General features: G+C 33.4%; 1 protein-coding gene across 2 annotated transcripts; it reads right to left on the reverse strand.

Moving 5' to 3' along the window:
- Positions 1-3,887: 3,887 nt before the first annotated feature.
- Positions 3,888-16,255, reverse strand: LOC114167104. 2 transcript variants are annotated; one of them, XM_028052061.1, is made up of 7 exons: positions 15,823-16,253; positions 13,092-13,333; positions 12,874-12,996; positions 12,224-12,340; positions 11,912-12,094; positions 10,552-10,693; positions 3,888-4,229 (listed from the first exon to the last, which is right to left on the reverse strand). In XM_028052061.1, exons 1-7 carry the CDS (start codon positions 16,217-16,219, stop codon positions 4,063-4,065), a joined length of 1,371 nt encoding a protein of 456 aa, XP_027907862.1. In that variant the 5' UTR covers positions 16,220-16,253; the 3' UTR covers positions 3,888-4,062. The 2 variants fall into 2 exon arrangements, with proteins under 2 accessions (XP_027907862.1, XP_027907871.1); XM_028052070.1 differs by lacking the exon at positions 10,552-10,693 and having other exon boundaries at positions 15,823-16,255.
- Between the last annotated feature and the right edge of the window lie 4,577 nt (positions 16,256-20,832).

Consider the following 20,832-nt stretch of genomic DNA (forward strand, 5'->3'; position numbering starts at 1 on the left):
TTACATGTGGTTGTTCTCTTAGGCTTAATGGTGTTTTTGAATTCCTGGAAAAACCAATATTTTTTCTAACCAAGCCCCATTAAATGCCTATGAAAGACCTTTTGATCTTACCAATGATGTGTATTTTGTAACTTAAATGATGGGAAAAAGTTGATGAAGTGGTCTTATAACATGCCGAGTGTGAGTGATCATTATTAATACTATATACATGTCTGCAACATCAAATACAAGAGCATGCCCTCATTCAATACTTTTACGAAGGCATGAATTTGTTAGACAGGCAATGGGCAGATGTTGCAAGCGGGAGGATCTTTCTTGGATAAATTGCCAAAAGTTGTTAGAAAGTTGATAAAATAAAAGGCATTTGATAGCCATTAATTTGAAACGAGAGCAAATTCACTGACTTTGTCTAGGGGAGTTCACAAAATGGAGACTTATGTAGCAAATGGGAAACAAAGATGAAAGAATAGATGAGTTAGAGAAGAAGCTTGATGAGATTGTAAGCTTGTTCAAAAGGTGTTAGCACCCTACATTGCCTATCCTAGGAAGGTACTTTTAATTAAACATACAAATGGATGTGGTTTTTTTTTTAATTTTTATTCTGAAAGTAATAAAAATAAATAAATACTCAAAAGAAACAAAAATATTTTTTTCTTTGGGCCTGACAAAGATTAATCCTTGCTCTTACGTATCTTCATTCACAATAGAGAATCAGGGTCACATAGTTCTTTATGAAAAAACTATTTGAGAAATGATTTAATTTTTATTTGGTGAACCTGACAAGGATTGACCTCGCTCGTACGTATTTCCATTCATAATGGAAAATTAGGAATCACGTAATTCTTTATGAAAAAACTATTTAAAAAATGATTTATCTTTTATTTGGTGAACCCGACAAGGACTCACCTTGCTCCTACGTATTTCCATTCATAATAGAAAATCAGGGATCACGTAGTTCTTAGTGAAAAAATTTGTTTGAAAAATTATTTGGAAAATGATTTGATTTTTTTTTAATTTGAAAACCATTTTATTTAAATTTTTTGTTTTTAAATTATTTGAAAATTTGTGTCATGCGACACGAGTGTCTTGGAAGACACTGAAAATAAACTATTTTTTTAACTTTTATTTTTCCATTTTTAATCTTTTATAATTTTTCATATTTACTTTTTTTTATTTTAAATTTATTTGAAAGTGGGTATGGATGTCACACACGCGAGTGGCCGAATAGACATCGAAAGGTAAATGGATGGTGGAATAGTATTATCAAGTATAATTAGAAAAACAGATAAGTATCTTGAATGTCCACCCATCCCCTTCAGCTTAATGTGTTTTTCGGGGCACTCAAGTACTAAGAGACTAGTTAAAACCCTTCCCAGGTGTGTTAGTATGGTTTTCGGGGAAGCAAGTAGAGGTTTGGGGCTATGTAAACATGACAACAATGTTTACTGACAGTAAACTCGTAAGTACGACGATCATGAGGTACATCGTAGTCCACACACCTTCAGCCTATAATTTGCTACTTGGGTGTCCTTCCTTAAATAAGTTGGGGTTATGGTTTCTTCAGTTCACTTGAAGGTTAAGTTCCCCCACTCTAGGGGGATAGGTTACAAAGTTGAGGGTAGACTAAAGGACCACACGAAGGTTTTACTATGGACCCTCCAAAGAGCTTATTCCAACGCTATAAACCTAAGAATGCGACGTTGAGATGATACGAGTCCAGAAAGGCATCGATCGATGCTGGTAGGCGACAAAAAGGAGATAGCAATTTCAAAGGGCATGACCATTAGGATGGGTTTCAAACTATCTGAAATCTTGGAAAGAGAGATAATGCACATAATCAGAGTGAACCATATTACTTTCATGTGGTCACTCGAAGACATGCCAAGCATAGACCTCTGACTTTCATTGTCATTAACTAATGGTGGACCCCAACGAATCAGTAGTGCAACAAAGAAGAAGGTTGGGAGAGGAGAAGAATTTGGCCATGAAAGAAGAAACCCAGAAGTTAGTCACTATAAGACACGTATGCGAATTACAATACCCAGAATGGCCATCCAATATGGTGATGGTCAAAAAGACGAGTGGAAAGTGACGTATATGTATATATTTCTCCGACCACAAGACACCTACCCAAAGGATGTGTGCCCCCTTCCCACTATTGGCATGTTAGTTGATAACGCATCAGATTGTCAGTTGACAACTTCTTGGATGCCTACTTCGAATGTAACCAAATCCGAATGCAACTAGAGGATGAGCTGAAAATAGATTTTATAGCGATACTAGATAATTATTGGTATTGAGTCATGCCTTTCAAACTAAAAAATGTCGGTACAATCTACCAATGTCTAATGGACAAAATCCTAATTTGTACAGGCCCTTATCAAGGGATTTGATCTTTTCCAACTAAATCATGTTTCTAGGGAATAGAACATCCCAAACAATTTTTGTCCCAAAAAAATTGTGTACAAGATGGTTTACAATTTTTGTTAGAAAAATTTCATGAGATTATTTGTAATTTTTACTAGAAAATTTGCACAAAGTTTACAACATTTGCCAAAAAAAACTTATATGTAAAGTAATAATATTTTTGTTGAATATTTGTTGACATAGGTCTTCATGTGTCAAATCATATTGAATTTTTTGTGTTTTTATTTAAATTTTGACTCTTTGTTACGAATGTACTTATGCTAGAAAAATTATTTTCCAAGATTATAAGACATCTTTACTTTAGCTCGTATGACCTTTATTCACTATTTTAACCATAATTTTTATTGTAGGTACTATTTTTGGATTACTTCAGTTGCATTTAATTCTATATTTTCAAATTTTCAAAATGAGCAAATGATTTGCTGAATTTGGAGTCCTCTAGTATTTTGTATGATTTTTTTGAATTTAAGGCATATATACTGAAGTTTACGAAGTTTTATAAAGGAACCTATACAGGTTTTAAAAAAATTGCATCAACTTAAACTTTTATATTTGGGCTTACGGATCTAATTAAAACTACCATTTAACCTCATGTTTGCTTCAAATTTTAGAGAATTTAAATTTAAATTTAAATAACCTAAATATACTCTAAACACATACACAGAGATCATTTACTGAATTTCAAAATCTTAGGAATTGTTTTTTCATTTTTTTTTCTCTATTTTCGTTTTGTCTATTCCTTTTCTCTCTAAATTTCTTTGTTATTTTTAATTCATGGAGAACTAACATACAAGTTTTCCTCTTCCTCGCTAAATTTCTTTGAATTTGTTTGTTATTTTTAATTGATGAAGAACTAATATATGAAGATCAATTCACATAACTAAAATCAATAAACAATTGAGTTTTATACCGCTTATCACTCTTCTTTGATGAGTTTTAATCTTTTTGATTGCAAATTACAATTCTAATTTTGAAATCAAATTAGATATCAATTGAATATTGATTTAATTATTAAATGATACTTTGATTTATTTTGTATAACCAATTTAATTACTTAATTGAATAGATTAATTATTTAAACTTGAATCTAAATCTTCATAGAACTATGATAAAAAGATTATTTAATTTTTTTAATCTATGAATTAATCTCTTGACATCTTTTTTATTTTGATTTTATTTCTGTTGTGTTTTTCTATTTAAATTTTATGCTTCAAAATCCCTAAATTTTGATATTAACTTGTACCAAGAAAATATTAAAAATTAAATACAATGAATGTGTATCGTTTGAGAGAATTAACTTACCTGTATTGTAAAATTTAGACAAAGTTAGTATATTTGATTTAATGAATGACTGTGAAAATCAACTATATAATTGAATATATGCATCATGGATTTTATAGTACCTATTTTCACTATACACAAACCCATATAAATATAATTATTTGATTATGTCAAATATCTATATATATAATCTTTACCCAGACCTTTTATTCTGATTTTCATTATCAGCTTTAAAAATTAGAACATTACACTTAAGAATAATTACATAATTATGTTAAATGATTATAGCTAGGTCATGATGGGATGATTAAAGTCAGCTAAGAATATATAGATGAAGCGATGAAAGGAAGGATACTACTTGAAAAAATCAGAGACATCCGTCCTGGATCTAACCATTACCGTGGACGTAGACAAAGCATTCTTTTTGTCAGAAATAGTTAGGCTGCCAACTTTCTTACTTTGTTTTTGTTCTTTATCCGAAACACTTGAGCTTCCAAATATCTGCACTGTTAAGCTTCCCCCTACACAATATTGGATATAAAATTAAAAAAAAAAAAAAAAAAAAAACATAGGCACGCATATCAGGAATTATCACCTTGTGACAACAATGTTGCTGCAATAGCATTACAAACTATGTATCGGATAACTTATTTTTCATATAATCGTTTCGTATCATAAATAGTAAGATTCATAAACATTTAAAAAATATAACAAAACAAGTAAAGATGTAATTAATATTCTTAGTAATAAATACATTAAAAAGATTAGGTTAATGTTATAATGGCTGGATTGTGCTAGATTGTATTATCCAACACCTTTATGAAATGAAAAAAAAAAAATCTAGTCTGATAAATGTTTGGCCCAAAGAGAATAAGAAAGAGACAAAATTAGGGTTGTTTCAGATGTTCCTTTCCTCCTTTAGTTTGCTCACTCAAATTGTACTTCGTCTTGTCCATTGACCTTTTGCAAGATTTCATAGATAACACACATGCTTGCATGAATCTTTACAATGCTCGGGTATGATGGTTTTCTTGTATATGATACACCTATTACTATCCTCAAAGCTTACTGACTTTTACTGCCAATCTGTGGTGGTTTTGCCAAAGGTTTCCAACCACTCTACACCCAACATTATGTTATGCCATTCCAAATCCAAGACATAAGCATTTTATTAGAAAAGTATACAGCCAAACTATTACCTCCAAGGCTCCACAGAGGCCTCTAGATGAACATCCGCTCCCATTTCCCAAACATACTCCAAATTCTTTTGTTTTGGTCACCTCGAATCTCAGGGAATCAACCACTCCCAAGCAAGCACCGTCTAGTAAGAGTAGGTTAGGAAGATTAGACAACATCCCTTCTAATTCACCATTTTAAACTGAGATAACTAGTGAGGATAGTCGAATATCCTCCTTTCCCTAAGAAAAAACCCTTATATTCATTTTCTGACATGGGAGGAACATGGGCCATAAGGACTTCAAAGCTTCAACATACTGTTCTACTATACCAGTTTGAAGAAGGAGCTTTAGTAGGGAAAAAGGGATTTCCTAATTGATGATAATCATAACTATTAGTCATTGAACACATAAGGACTTCCAAATTTAACTGGGGATCAAAATCATGTAGGATTTTGAACCAATCCCGGGCCATGCCTCCCTAACAGATTTTTGCTAATTGAATCTTCATCTTCGATGTAGTTCCTTGTACCGCAAATATAGGTTTCTAACTTCATGATCCATCCTATCAAGTTGTTGGTGAACTGCAGCAATTCAACTCGTTTGGCTGATAAAAGAAGATCGTCTAATAGTGTGAGGACAAAACCCACTGCCATCCGTGAAACCATGTGAACCCACGTCCAACCTTGGCATCAATGACTTTGTCTTTGGAGTCACTTCATGAGCATGGACCCAGTATCTTGTTCCCTCATTGGTGCCTCCTAATTTTGAAGACTCACCTCAATAACACAAAGGCAAGGTTCTAAAGCAACCAAACGTTGTGCAGTCATGTCTCCCAAACTCTCACTGTTGATGAGAACTTACAAATAGTATTAATTTTGTAACGAAAGAAAATACAAGTATGGCCTAAGGCCCAAGTCAGAGAGCCCTCCCTCTAGCTTCCAATATCAAAACAAAATTTTCTACACCTTACATTATTTCCATCATTTCTATTCACAAACTTCCCTTTCTCTCTCTATATCTGTAACTACTTTCTATTTTGTCACTAAATTCTCTACTTTCAGTCATGTAAATACTTTCCCACTATTATGGACTTCCCTTTCTAATTTCCTCCCTTTTATGCTGATTGTCGCTGGATTGTATCATATGCTATACTCGAAATCTACGAAGTATTAACTCTAACAAGAAAAAACAGTATCACCGACACTGCAACAATTAATAACTTAAATATAGGACATGATAACACCAGTGATATATTTATATAATCAACATCACAAACTTGGTTATTGAGAACAAAGATTTATAGAATTCTCACTTAAAAATAGATTTGCTAAGTTTAACAACTTTCCTAATAGTTAAAATAACTAGTTAAGTCTTCGTACAAAAACAAACCTCAAAACATTGTTATGACCCTTATAATATTTTAAATATAAGTTGTCTTCTTTAATTTCTCTGACTTGTTATAGCACTGTCTTGAAGTGTTTAACCAAGACAAAGTGTTTGTTCACTCCTTTACTTGTGCCCAAACTGTGTTGAAGTGTCTAAGCTCAAAAAATAATTTGACACAGTAAGGAGTGTCAGACACATGTCAAAAGCATGTCTGACAAATGTCATGCCCAAAAAGTGTCAACACAATGACACACAAATCTACATAGGTCACGGTGTTTAATAGCTATTAGTGCATTCCATTACGTCAAACCTTAGACTCACTAAAATATATGGTCAACGAGGAAGTCATACCTTGTTAGAAATTGATAACCAAGAATGAGGTAAAGTCTATCATTCTCATTATTCAACCTTCAATAATACACAGGTTTATATAAAGATACCTAGATGAGTGACTCACTGTATGAATCATTCCTCCACAATCAGAAAGCATAAAACCCTAACAAAAAATATAACACTTATGTAAAATAGAATAGAGAGAGAAAAACAGAAAAGACAAAAACAGAGATATATTCCTTTGATATTCTCTAACAGTCCCCCTCAAACTCAAGGTTATTGAAGATATTCAATAACATTGAGTTTGTCCCGGAGAAAACAAAATCGACTTCAAGAGAGTGGTTAGGTGAGGAGGTTTACAATTTGACCAGTAGCAGGGATGTGAGTGCACATAAGGAGTGGTTGAGAACTTTCTCACGAAAGAAGATGTCAAGCTCCATATGTTTTGTGCGAGAGTGCAAGATAGGATCGTGAGTGAGAGCTACTATGCTTTGATTGTCAGAGTGAATCACGGGAGTAGTACAACTGATTTGAAGTTCCTTAAGAAGATTACAGCTATAAAATTTCAGACACAATGATAGCAAGGCTTCTATACTCTACCTCAGCACTTGAACAGGCAACCAGAGTTTGCTTTTTAGACAACCAGGAGACTAAATTAGGTCCGAAGAAAATACGAGAACCGGATGTGGACCTACGATCATCTATATCTAATGCCCAATCAGCACCACAATAAGCATTTAAAGTGTAACAGCCATTAGTGAGAGCAGCAGGACAAAGTTGTAAGCCATGAGAAAGAGATCCTTTTAAGTAGTAGGATGTGTTTGACAGCTTTTCCAATGTTCCAATAAAGGTTGGGCCATGAATTGACATACCTTGTTCACAATATAGCTTATTTCAGGCCGTGTAATAGTAAAATGTTGTAAAGCACCCACAATAGAATGATAAAGAAGAGAATCATCCATATAGTCGACCCGAGTTTAGATAATTTCAGTCCTCCTTGAAGAGGAGTAGATATGCCTTTTGCATCAATCATGTCAGCTTTAGCAAGAAGATCACGGATGTATTTGGATTGAGATAAAAGTAGAGAACCATTAAAGTACCTTTTGACCTCAATGCCAAGGAAATAGTCAAGATCACACGGTTGTTTGAGAGCAAACACAGAGTTCAGTTTGGAAATGACAGTTTGTAACAAAGAAAGAGAAGAACTTGTCAAAATAATATCATCAACATATATGAGTACATATATACAGCCAGCAGTGGTGTGAAGAACCAACAATGATGGATCACATTTGTTGTGAACAAACCCAAAGCTCGTGAGAGTGGAAGTGTATCTCTCATACCAAGCTTGGGGAGCTTGTTTCAAACCATAAATGGATTTTTGTAGTTTGCACGAGACTTGAATTAGATGGTACAAGGCCAGGTGGGGGATCCATGTAGACCTCTTCTTGAAGAATACTATTCAAGAATCCATTTGTGAGAGCAAGAGTAAGAATAATGTGAACTGTGATAGGTTTTACAACCGGAGAGAATGTTTTTTGAAAAATCACAACCATACTTTTGGTGAAAGCCCTTTGCTACCAGTTGTGCTTTATATTTATTGATAGTCCCATTAGCATTTTCTTTAACATGAAAGATCCATGTGCACCCAATATCAACGATGTGATGATGGTTACATTCAACGAGCCCATTTTGAGGATGTGTATGGGGCATATAATATGATGAGGAATGCCTAAGGATTTGAGATAGTGAGTGAAGGGACGAAATTCACCTTCCCAACAATTTGAACCTCTTTGATTTTTTGATTTAAATCCAATTCTACAATGGTTGAAATTGTTTGAATATGTGCAAGGTGTCGGATTTATTTTTGAGAAAATAGATCCAGGTATAGCGACTATGAGCATATAAATAAATGACACATAGTAACTATAACCCAAGGATGAAGTGACATGAGAGGGCCCCCAAAGATCATAGAGCATAAGTTGTAAAGGATGGGTATAGAGAGTAGAAGAAGGAGAAGAAGGGAATTGATGAGACTTTCCCATACAGCATGCTACACAAAAATCCACTGACATTTTATTGATGGAAGACACATTACCAAGTTTAACATCATGATTTAAGACATTAAGAGATGGATGGACAAGCCCATTTTGCCATTTGGAATATAAACTAAACTTAGGGTTTGTGATAGCCAAAGACACAAGACTTGAAGAAGCAGTGGATAGAGCAACAGAGGAGAGACATGCTGGTGAAGCAGGAACAAAGAGTTGAAGCAGCGGAAATTGATAAAACCCATTCGAACCAAGAGACGCTTTTAATAAAATGGAATCATCAACCTGAGATCTAACAAAACAGACAAAGGATGAAACTCAAAATAAACATGATTGTTACAAACAAAAAGACTAACACTAAAAAGATTTTTTGTTGAGAGAGGGCACATGTAATAAGTTTTTGACAAGGTAACAGAAGGATTGTAACTGGATTTAAAGGAAGCAAAACCAGAGGACTGAATGGGCAAACCTTGTCCATTTCCTAAGAAAACATTCTCCCCACTGTGAGAAGAGGTTGCATCCATTAAATTGGTTGCATCAGGGATGAGATGATGAGAAGCGCTAGAGTCAATGAACCAGTGTTGAGATTGTTGTGTTAGTGGTAAGTGGTAAGGTTGTGTTTGTCGTGAAGGATATAAAGGCGAGCGATGGTTGGAACAGATACTCCTGATGACTGAAATTAAGCTTGAATAGATGATACTTGGCACTGAATAAAGCCCTTACCGGTTTGACCACCTTGACGACCACGATAGCCTATTCCTTGTTGAAAATAGTTGTGACGAGAGATTGGAGAGGAGGTGGCAGTTGCCGAGTGAAGTTGAACATTGTGCATAGAAGGTGTTTGAGAACTTGTGTGAGCGAGATTGAGTGAGCTTGTAGTGTCCAAGGATTTGAACCGTTCAAGACGAACCTCTTGAGCAACAAGTGATTCAATTTCATCAAGGGAGAACAACTCTGGTTTGTTGTTGATGAGTGAGATGAAAAACTCATATTAAGCGGGAAGACCTTCAACAAGAATATCCAATTGTTCTTGTTCAGGTACAGGATCACCAATGGTGGTTAGAGCATCTACGAGAGATTTGATGCAAAGAAGAAACTCATTGATGGATTTGTCCCCTTTCTCCAAGGTGCATAACTCAGTTCAGAGTTGCCGAGCTTTGGCTCTGGTTTGTGAGTTGAAGTAAGGGTGAACCTTCTCCAATAGTTGAAACAAATGGGTACAACCAATAACACAAGTGAGGAAGGACATTGATAAGGATGATTGCAACCATGATGAGAGGAGTTGATCTTAGGTTTCCCAAACACTGAGATCAAAGTTTTCAATAGTTGTGTCATGATCAGAAGGTGTGAGGAACTGAGGTGGTATTTGAGGATTAACCACACAGCGGTGGAGGTAGTGGGCTTTGATTACAGGCTCCACCTATTGCTTCCAGAGAAGGAAATTTGTGTTTGTGAGGTTCTCAGATATAGTGTAAGAGAAAAGGAAAGGTTAAGATGCAATCTTGGGTTCTACAAGAGTACCCATGATGAGCAAAAAGAACTGACAAAAGCTCCAGGATCGAAAAAAAATAATAATGCTTTGGATACCATGTTAGAAATTGATAACCAGGAATGAGATAAAGTCTATCATTCTCATTATTCAACCATTCAATAATACATAGGTTTATATAAAGATACCTAGATGAGTGACTCACACGAAAAAAAAAAACGATATGAATCACTCCACTAACAGAAAGAATAAAACCTTAACAGCAAGTATAACACGTATGTAAAACAGAATGGAGAGAGAAAAACTGGAAAGACAAAACAGAGATATTCCTCTGATATTCTCTAACATACCTTAAGAGAATCAGGAAATAGTGAACAATACAACTGGAACATTGAAGTCATTATCATACCTAGCACAAGGGCAGCACCAACCCATCCAGTGAGACCCCACCTTTCACCAAGAAGAAACCATGCAAAACCGGCACCCCAAACTGGCTCCAGACCATAAATTATAGCTGTTTCTGTAGCTGATACATCACACATTGCAGACAACTGCAATTGAATCTAAGAAATCTATATCAGAAAAATGAATAATCTCTAACATATTCAAAAAGTTAAGTCGTATTAATGCTCAAAGATATTCATAATAAGGATTAATCCTTTTTTTAATATTTCAAATTGTTAGAAGTGGGTTTAAAGCCTAACTCAACCCCACAAAACCGGCTTGTAAGGTGAGGTTTGCACCTCACTTATATACTATGAATTGGCCTTATCTCTAGTCAATGTGGGACTTCCAACACCCCCCTCACGCTGAGGTATACTCATCTCGTGCGTGGGACAAGAAATTAGTGGGTGATCCTTTTAATGGCCCGATATCGGGTAGAACAGAATGTCCAAGAAATCTCGCTAGGATAGGCTCTAACTTGGCTCTGATACCATGTTAGAAGTGGGTTTAAAGCCTAACTCAACCCCACAAAACCGGCTTGTAAGGTGAGGTTTGCACCTCACTTATATACTATGAATTGGCCTTATCTCTAGTCAATGTGGGACTTCCAACACAAATTAAGTGAGGAATTTTATAAAATATATACTATATTAAAAAAATTAACAAACTCGTGTGGGGAATTTCCCTCGAGACTCAAAATGGATCCGGCATTGCATGGCAATCAATCCCAAATAGTGGCACGAAGTAGCCAACCCCAAAGTAGTAATAGGAAAGTTGGATGACCACAAAAATGATGTTGAAATACTTTCTCACAAAAAAAAAAAAAGAATCCTGAAACAAATAACTATGGAAATAAATCCTAATTTCAAAACTCAGACATCCATTTGAGATCACGGAGACAGACGAATTCTTAAAAAAGGAAAACCTATGGATGTTTGATTTGACTTTTGCTTTTATTCACTTGTGTTTCTAACAAGTACCCAAGCATTTTGGGAACCCACCCTTTAAAGGTAGCTACTTAAATACTCCACTTAACATCCCACACTTACTCGAAGTGAGACTGGGCACCCCATAATATCCAAGTTCCTATCATAGTACTTTCTGAGACATGATACCAATTAATAAGACCAACGTGGGGCTTGGGCACCCCATAATACTCATGTTCCTTTTAGTTTACTTTAATAAAAAAAAAAAATGTTATTGTTTACTATTCTTGTTTCTAAAAGCAAATAATGAAGTGGAGACAATAAGTATTTTCATTGTTAAAAATGAACAAAAAAGTAATAATAAACACCCACAAAGTGAGGGAAGAATGATGACTTTACCTCAACCCACAAGCATAAACCAGTTGAAAATATCCCTGTATAAATTGCTGGTATCCATGGAAAACCAGTCATCCAGTCTCTAAGCATTTTCCACGTCCAAGATGATGGTAAGGGATGCTGGGAACCATTAATGTAACTTCCAAGAAGATACCATATTGCAGAAAACAAAACAACAACGCAAATCTACATTTAAAACTTTAAAAAAGGTAAATATTGCAAAAGGTTAAGTGGAAGGGTTTCGCATTGAAATACACATAAACACACATACAGGAAAGAAAGAAGTGACATTGCATGGACAAGTAACTAACTAACCTCATATCCAAGGAGGGGCAGAAACTTCTCCTTATTTATGCTTCTTGACAAATGTTCAGTTCTTAACATATGAATGCCAAAAGACACAGCACTTAAAAAGTTCAAAAGATCTCCAATCTGTATTCACAGCATTCAGGTAATGTTTATCAATAGTCCTTAGCAATATATAATATTATTATGATAGGTTCTAAATTAAAAAAGTGAAAAATAGAGAGGGTAAGAACTAGGAGCAAGCTACTGGAGTTATTAACTGGAATGTACAAAATTAGGAAAACAAAATTCATATCAGGTAAGCCAAATACTACCCCTGCCCTTCGGCTTCATCCACCTTAGTCAATCCACATGATGTGCACCACCTATACCACTCCCCAATCAATTCCCTTCATATCAAGGCTGTGTTCCACGATTCAAACACGCACTAAAAGAACTCTTACCCTCTAAGTATCCATGACCTTAGAGCCATTTTTTCTTGCACAACATTCAGGTACTCTATACTTCCATTCTTATTACCCAATATATCCCCTATTCCTACTCTCCTTTCTACTCACATGAAACAGAGAATAATGACTTAAAAGCTTTTTGTATCATAAACTTCACCGTAAAAGAGAATAAAAGATGAAGGAAAACATGAAAATGAAGATCACTCTTACACGTGGAGATGCACCACTCGATTCCAGCATTCCAACTCCTACAATCGACACCAGGGCTCCAAACCAGGTTCGGATTGGAACTGCTGCTCCAAGAAGGCCATCAAGCAACGGAACCACAATTACCTGTTATTTCACCCTCATTTTCATGAAGAACTTGTTTAAAATAGACTCATGAAGGAAAGGTCACTCACACAATAAATAAAATTCAACTATCTCACAGTGAACATAGATAAAAATGATGCACGACCAGCATCAGAGGTTTGTAGTCCAAGTGCCTGCATGAGATATCCCAGACTGACCCAGATACCCAATTCTATGCCAGAATTTCTGGTAAAAGAATCTCCCCATCCTCGCACTACAAATGGGATAAAAGGAATGGCAGAAAGAGCAAAGCGCACAAATGTGAAAGCTGCTGGATTCATAACTGCCTGAACCTCCTTGACAACTGGAATGTTACTTGCTAAAAATAAATTGACAAGGAAATAGTAAGATCACAAGACGTACAAAAGCACCTAGATCATTTAAAAAATTACATGTTTCTACACTCAAAATATCTATTAATAGCAATTTACCCCAAAGCAATAAATGTAATTGCAAATATACAGGTATGCATGATACATTATACACAGGACAAAATATAATTTGTTGAAAACTAATGCTTTACTTAGCAGTCCGAAGCCATGTTTTGGTCTGTTATAATAAATCTGTTAAAGAGAGACAAAAAAGGATACAAGAAATGCTGAAACCCTGAAATAAAAACTACACAGCAGAACTCATTTTATATAGGCTAATTGTAATAACTAGAAATAATTGTAGGATATGTAATAGGTTTATAAATCATATTCTAATAAATCTTATTCTAACAAATATATTATAATAAGATATCCCTATAATTACAAAGATCCTAATTAAAGAAGGAAACAAATCATAAAATAAAATATTAAATCCTATGAGACCATATGAGTACTCTAAAATTTTATAACACATGATCGTATATTTCCAATATTTCTAACAAAATCAAAAGTAAACAATGCAATTAGTTGCTTAGCTTGTAATTTTCCTGTTTTATTTGAAGTTTCAGCTGATACTTCCATAAATTTTCTTGTAGAGATTTATAGATAATGAATAGGCAATATATTGTTGAAACAGAGTTCAGTTATTATAAATAAAACAAAGCTTTCCAAAAATCATACAAAATACAGTCGCAAAAACATGTAAAGCAAGACACAGAAGATAGTGGATTTGACTGTTTGAAAGTTTAAAATAGAGAAAAGTTGTGGGTCTTCGGATTTTTCTTTAAAAAACAGTTTTTCTTGCTGCTGAATGGTAGAAATGAGCATATGATCCCACCCATCCCAACAAATCGAGTGCCATCCTGTAATTGAGATTGTTTCGGGACTCAGATAGTGTAAAACTGTATGATCTTAGTATCTAATAAGATCATGATTTTTTACAACCATGGACTGAGGTGCAAAGAGAGAAAGTGGTTCTATACTCCATATTTGGCCACTATTATGCTATGGCATCCACGACGATAAAATAGCCACAAAGTTTTCTGCTATTCATAAGTATGCCAAATCCTAATCAAGTAAAAAGATGGCACAAGGCAGAAAATATATGAAATATGGAAACCACACCTAAGTGATCATCTAATTTAATATATTTAAAATTAAAATAATGTCAGATACAATGATCTCCGGATATTTTCTAGATATAGTAACCCAATGCTTGTAGTTTGAAACATATAACACGCTCAAAACTCAAAAAGTGCTAAAATCATTAGACTCATTTAGTATTAATTCTCAAAGTCAGCTCAAAGAAAATCATCACTGGTCAAAGAAACATTTAAGTCTTTATTATACCATGCAAAAAATGATAGTTACAAAATGTCATGTATATGTAAGCTAAATTGGAAATGTGCATCTGAACTCGCCTGAACTTCGGCCTTTTTGCAAACTAAAACCATCAAAATGAGTATGCTAGAAAATGGGGGGTTTCCCAATAACGGGATGAGCTTGCTATCTTGGCCAGAGCGAATTGACCAAAACTATGCCACCTGCTTGACGAGAAATTGACCAAAAATGGGTGGGTTGGTGTATCAAAGGTGTAATGGCTACTAATTCCCCTCCCGCTGTTCTAGTGGCAACTCACCTCCTATTACAGACATAGTTAACAGGAGCGTGATAGCCATAGTGGTACACAATTCGGAACTTCTCAATATTATACAACAAAATTTCCTTAAAGCAAATCAAGTACACGATTCACAAGGATGTTGAGAAAATCCAATAACTACCAACATTCTTCAGAATACAACATTGAATAGAATAAACTACTTGTACTTAAAAGTTGAGGCTGCCTACCTTTCTGATTGGGGCTATGAAATTGTGGCTGCACAATTGTCAGTCACAACGTCAAGGTTTAAATAACTCTCAGCAGCCACAATTGAGGATGAAATGACCACATTTGCCAAAATATTGTGGACCAAGACAAAATCACAGTCTGTTGAGTGTTAGAATACCTATTTATCTATTTATTTATTTACTTATTTATTTATTTATTATATTTTTTATATTTTTTTAGTAACCATATTACTATTACGGAATATATACCAGCTCCACGGAGCGGGAGCCTGGCCAATCACTTCTCCCCTCCAACCACGTTTTTTCATCCACAAAACACAAACTTAGACATTTAAAAAACTGAACCAAATCGATTGTCATCTAACCTTAGAGCAACATGACATTTAAATATATGCAATAAAACGTTCAAGCTCATAACTGGTAACACACCCCAGTCTGCACGTAGCCATAAGCATACGCAAATAAAAGCATTAATCATTCAAAGATACAACATCTTCTTCAGCCACAATAAATTTCCTTAGTTAATTTTCGTCAACCTTTCCAAAAACAGAGAGGGATTCGGTACGAGAAGGAAACAAAGGAAGGTTACCGTAAATAAAAGTGGTGACATTCAGCATAATGATGTTTCTCACTTTCCTCGATGGGAACAGAATCTTCCGCCACAGACACCGGTTTCGGAATCCGAACACAGAGTTGCAACTTCGGGTTTGGCTCAAACGGTTCGGGTCTTTATCCGAACGGGTATTCTCATTCTCCGGCGTGGGATCCGAACTCGAGTCTAGAATAACGGGCTTGTTCGACCCGTGACATGGATTGGGTGTAACTGGCGAAGAAGAGTGGCGCGGGCTTTGGCCGTGCATAGAGCAAGAGGCGGAACGGTGCCGTTTGGCGCGGGAAGGGTAGAGAAATGAGGAATTGTGCGGAGAAGGGGTTCCAGAAGGGTCGACGTAGAAGGGCACGGTTCTCCAGTACGAGTGCAGAGCCATGGTTGGCTTTGGTGACGAAGAGGAGTGACAATAAAAATATGTACCTTCTAAGAGTGTCCTGAGATCGTTATGATGTCACCGTCAATCATTAATTTTCGCACCAAAAAGCATAATATTAGAAGTCAAATCGGAATTAGTCAAATTGAATTAGTTTATATATCAAATTTTTATATATTTTTTTCTCCAATTTTAAAAGTTAATGTTAGAGTTGTCTTATAATAGTTTTTCTCTCTTAAATTTATGTGAAAATTATAATTAGTTTTTTTTTTAATTTTAAATCAATTTAGTCTTATATTTTTATAAATGTGTGCATTTAATTATTTTAATTAAATTTTGTTAAATTTATTTGACATTTCAAATGTATTTTTCAACTAACATTAAAACAAAAATGTGTTTAATGGTGTAAACAACTCAAATGTTATCATAAAATATGTTGGAACGTCAAGAAGCTTAACAAAATTTGGTTAACAAAATTAATCCACACATTTCTAAAGTTTGAGGACTAAATTTGGTCAAAGTTTCAAAAATAAAGTAACTCTAATTTTCAAAGTGAAGGGACAAAAACATATTTAACTTTTTTTTTAGTTTTATGATATTAAATATTTTTCATGTGTTAAATTTTGTTTCATATTAGTATTTGAATCGAAATGTATCGAATGATATAAATAGGTTAAATATCACTATAAAATTCTATTAACACATCAAACAAACTTGATATAATCTATGATTTATAATTTATATATATATATATATATATATATATATATATATATATATATATATATAAAGATTGTTGAACTCGAAAGAAAATATACCAAAGTATAAACTTGTGTGTGTATATTTATTAAAAGGAAAGATTGACTTTTAAAGTCATACATTGTTGAACTCATAAGTAAACGTACCAAGGTAAGTATCGTGTATATTTATTAAAACAATAAGCAAAAATTGAAAAACAATAAGCAAAAAATAAATAAAAATAAGTAATGATGAATGGAGAAAGAACAAAATTGCAATATAGAAATATGACAATTTCACGCACAATGTGTGTATGCGTGTGCGTGTGTGCATGCATCAATGTGTCCATACATGTGCGCGTGCATGTTTGCATGTGCATGTGTATGTGTTAGTTATTAGAAAAAAAAATATTTAAAAGAACCTTATAAGTGAAAAAGAAGATGAAAAAAAATGAAGGATAGGTAGGAGATGAGAGAATGGCAGAGAGAAAGAAAGGGAATTTTGAGAATGCAATTATAAAAAATTTCAACATTCTAAAAACACTTAGAGATCTAATTTTGGTTTGAGTCTAATCAATATGGTAATAGAGGAGTGAGGTTAAAATCTTTTTATGTTAAATATAATAAACTTAGGTGTGCTTTATCAACCTTTTAATTTATCTTGCACTATGTATTGTTTTACCTTTCTTTATATACTTTTATTTAAACTTTTTTTAATTACGGTCTTCTTTGTCGATTTATATTTGTATTATTTAATTTATCTTCAGTTACCTACTAGTCTTTTTTATTTATTTATAATTATATCATTCAATGTATCTTAGTTACTCACAAGTTATGTTTATTAATTTATTACAATTTATGCACCAATTTTTTTTATTAAATTTATAATTATGTTTTCTCCTTTATCTCCGAATGTGCATTGATATTCTATTATTGTTAATTTATATTTTCGTTATTTTATTTGTTAATGATATACTAAACTATATCTAATCATTTATTTAAAAGTTCTTGTTTTGATTCTTATTGAATTTTTTTATTATTTTAAACATAATTATTTTATAATTCATAGAAATACATACAAAGTAATAGAAAAATAAATCAAAATTAAATGTGTTTATTTAGTGAACTTTTATAAAATAAAGTTACCTATATGCTCTATTATCACTTTTATTACTTTTTGTATTTATTTGGATTGTGTGTATAGATTATTGATCAAGACAAATTCGACATATTTTAATAGTTGTCACATTATATGATCCTTGAAAATGTCAAAGAATATATTAGTTGAGAAATTGAGACCAAGATAATATATAAGTGTATGCCTTTACAAATTTTGTTTTTTTAAACCATTATTTCATAACATGGAGTCAAAGTTTGGCAATGGAAACTTGTGGTGTTGTCCATCCTATCACATGTAAAATCAATATGAGGCAAAATTTATTCCCAAGTAAGTTTGAGAATGACATATAATAGAAAATAGAAGTTTACTTCCAAACTTTTCTCGTAATATCTTCCAAAAGTGACTTAAAAACTTTGAATCTATATTAGATACTACACTTTTAGGAAGTCATGAAATCTTACCTTAAAGAAGAGATTCACAATGTAGCATGCATATATCAACCTTGTGTCACAAAATGAAATGGGTTAATTGATCTTGGAAACTCGTATATAAAATCCATTGAAATACTCATCCAAGGTAGGTTAAGGATAGGAAGACAGGTGTAAAGTCCATTGTATTGAACTTTAGACTAATTATTTTTTTAATATAATGCACTATCCACAAAAGAAATTGAACTTGTTTCTCATACATAATCAAAAGAAGTGTGCATATAATACTTCAATGATATTCTAAGCCTAAAAATTTTCATCAAGCTTCCCTCATGTGTTTCTCTTAAGATCCTTGAGGTATTATATGTGAATATGTCACATGTTTTTATTTTACATGTGAACCTCTTAAATTTCGAAAGGAAAAGGCAAACTTAGTAAGAGATGTGAAATTGGGATGGGTATAATGATTAATTCCCCTATGTAATCAAACACAAGCAAGGAAAGACCAATATTGTTGCACATGCCCTTTCAAATAGATACATACAATGTATGGCTTTTCAAGGACAAAAGATAATATTGTCAATCTTGCAAAGTTATAACAAGATCATAGAGTTCTTTATCATAAATGAAGTAGTTTATGTGATTACCCTTGAGTTTTTCATTCAAGTAAGATGTTAGATGCCTTTTCTAAAGTAAAATGATCCTAACTCTTAGATTAGAAACATCATAATAAATTTCAAATGATTTAGAAAATTTAAGAAATTATATATAGGTGAGGCATTGATATGTTCTTTGAGCTTTGAAACATTTTTTTCTTGATCTTTCTCCAATTAAACAACACGTCTTTTTTTACTATCTTATTCAATGGTGCAACATTTTTTTACTAAAATTTTTAATAAAATACTCTATAAAAATTAATCAACCTATGAAAAGTTCTAATTATTACCAATATTTTTAAGTTGGTCAATTTTTAATTGCTTTCACATCAACCCTCTTAAAGCTCTCTACAAATCCTAAGAAGTCTATATGATCCATTCCAAAGATGCATTTTTTTTTCTATTTTCCTACAATGCTGACATTCTAGACGTCTTAAACACGTGTTTAATATGATTGACATGTTCATCCATGGTCAAACTACAAATCAAAATATCATCAAAGCAAAAACTACAAATTTCTCTATGCACAAATGAAACACATGGTGATGCATTATGATGAAAACCCATTTTAGAGTTTAGCCTTATATGGTGTTTTAATGATTAAGAAAGCTCCATAAAGACTCCCACTGGACATTAAGATAAAAAATTTATCAAGTTGCGAATGTGCACTTCAAGGAGCTTTAGAGAAGAATAAAGAATCACTTATTGGAAATTAAAAATAAGAACACAAATGGAAACATAGTATGCGCACATAATGGATATAAAAACAACAAAAGAGAAGAAATATGGTAAAAGATGGAAGGAAAGAAGAGGGGAGGGGGCTCAATAGTGATGACACACCACTTGAGGGGGCACAACACGCACCATACTCAAGATTAGTGGTGTATGTCACCACTTGAGAGCAATTCTCAAAATAAGACAGGGAAAATGACACTCCTAAGATAGCACTCTCACAAATGGTCAAATATAGATTGTATAAAGGGCCTTTTTTCAAAACAACAAAGTTCAAGATAAAGGTGTAATAACATAAAAACTTAAGCTTTTGGAAACTAGTCTAAAAGGAGGTGTCTTGAAATGGAGACAACCCTAACTTGGTCTCCAAAACTTCCAAATGCGTGGCCTTGACCTCCTCTTTTAGAAATTCAACCTTGCTCTCCTCCTCTTATTTAGTATAAGCTTAACCTACAAAACAAACAAGCAAATGAGTCAACATGTCAACTTCAGTCAAATCAACTATGGTCAACAAGTCAACCAAAGTCAACTTAGGAAAAGTCAACATAAAGTAATAAAAAACAAGGTCAAAGAAGAAGGATTAAAGGCCTCCCTTCTAGTCATGCTTCTTGTAACTCTTCGTGGAAGGTCCTCTGATGAGTTCAAATTTTTACCCTCATTTAATGTTTAAATTTGGGGATTTAATAGAATTTTTGTACTTAAGGATTGATTTAATTAGGATTTATGATTATTGGATTTATTGAGTATGTAAGGTAAAAATGGCGTAAAAATTGATTTTAGTTGCATAAAATATTATTGGATATTCTAACGTTTGTTAATGCAGCTGAAGTTTAATTTGGGTCATTAAAAGTGTGGATTTGAAATATTCAAAGTTACAAAATAAGTCCAAAATCAGGAAATTCTGGAAAAGAATAATTCAAGAGCTAAATGCACCCCCAGTTTT

Source organism: Vigna unguiculata, chromosome 2 (genome assembly GCF_004118075.2).
Source record: "Vigna unguiculata cultivar IT97K-499-35 chromosome 2, ASM411807v1, whole genome shotgun sequence".
Classification (NCBI taxonomy): Eukaryota; Viridiplantae; Streptophyta; class Magnoliopsida; order Fabales; family Fabaceae; genus Vigna; species Vigna unguiculata.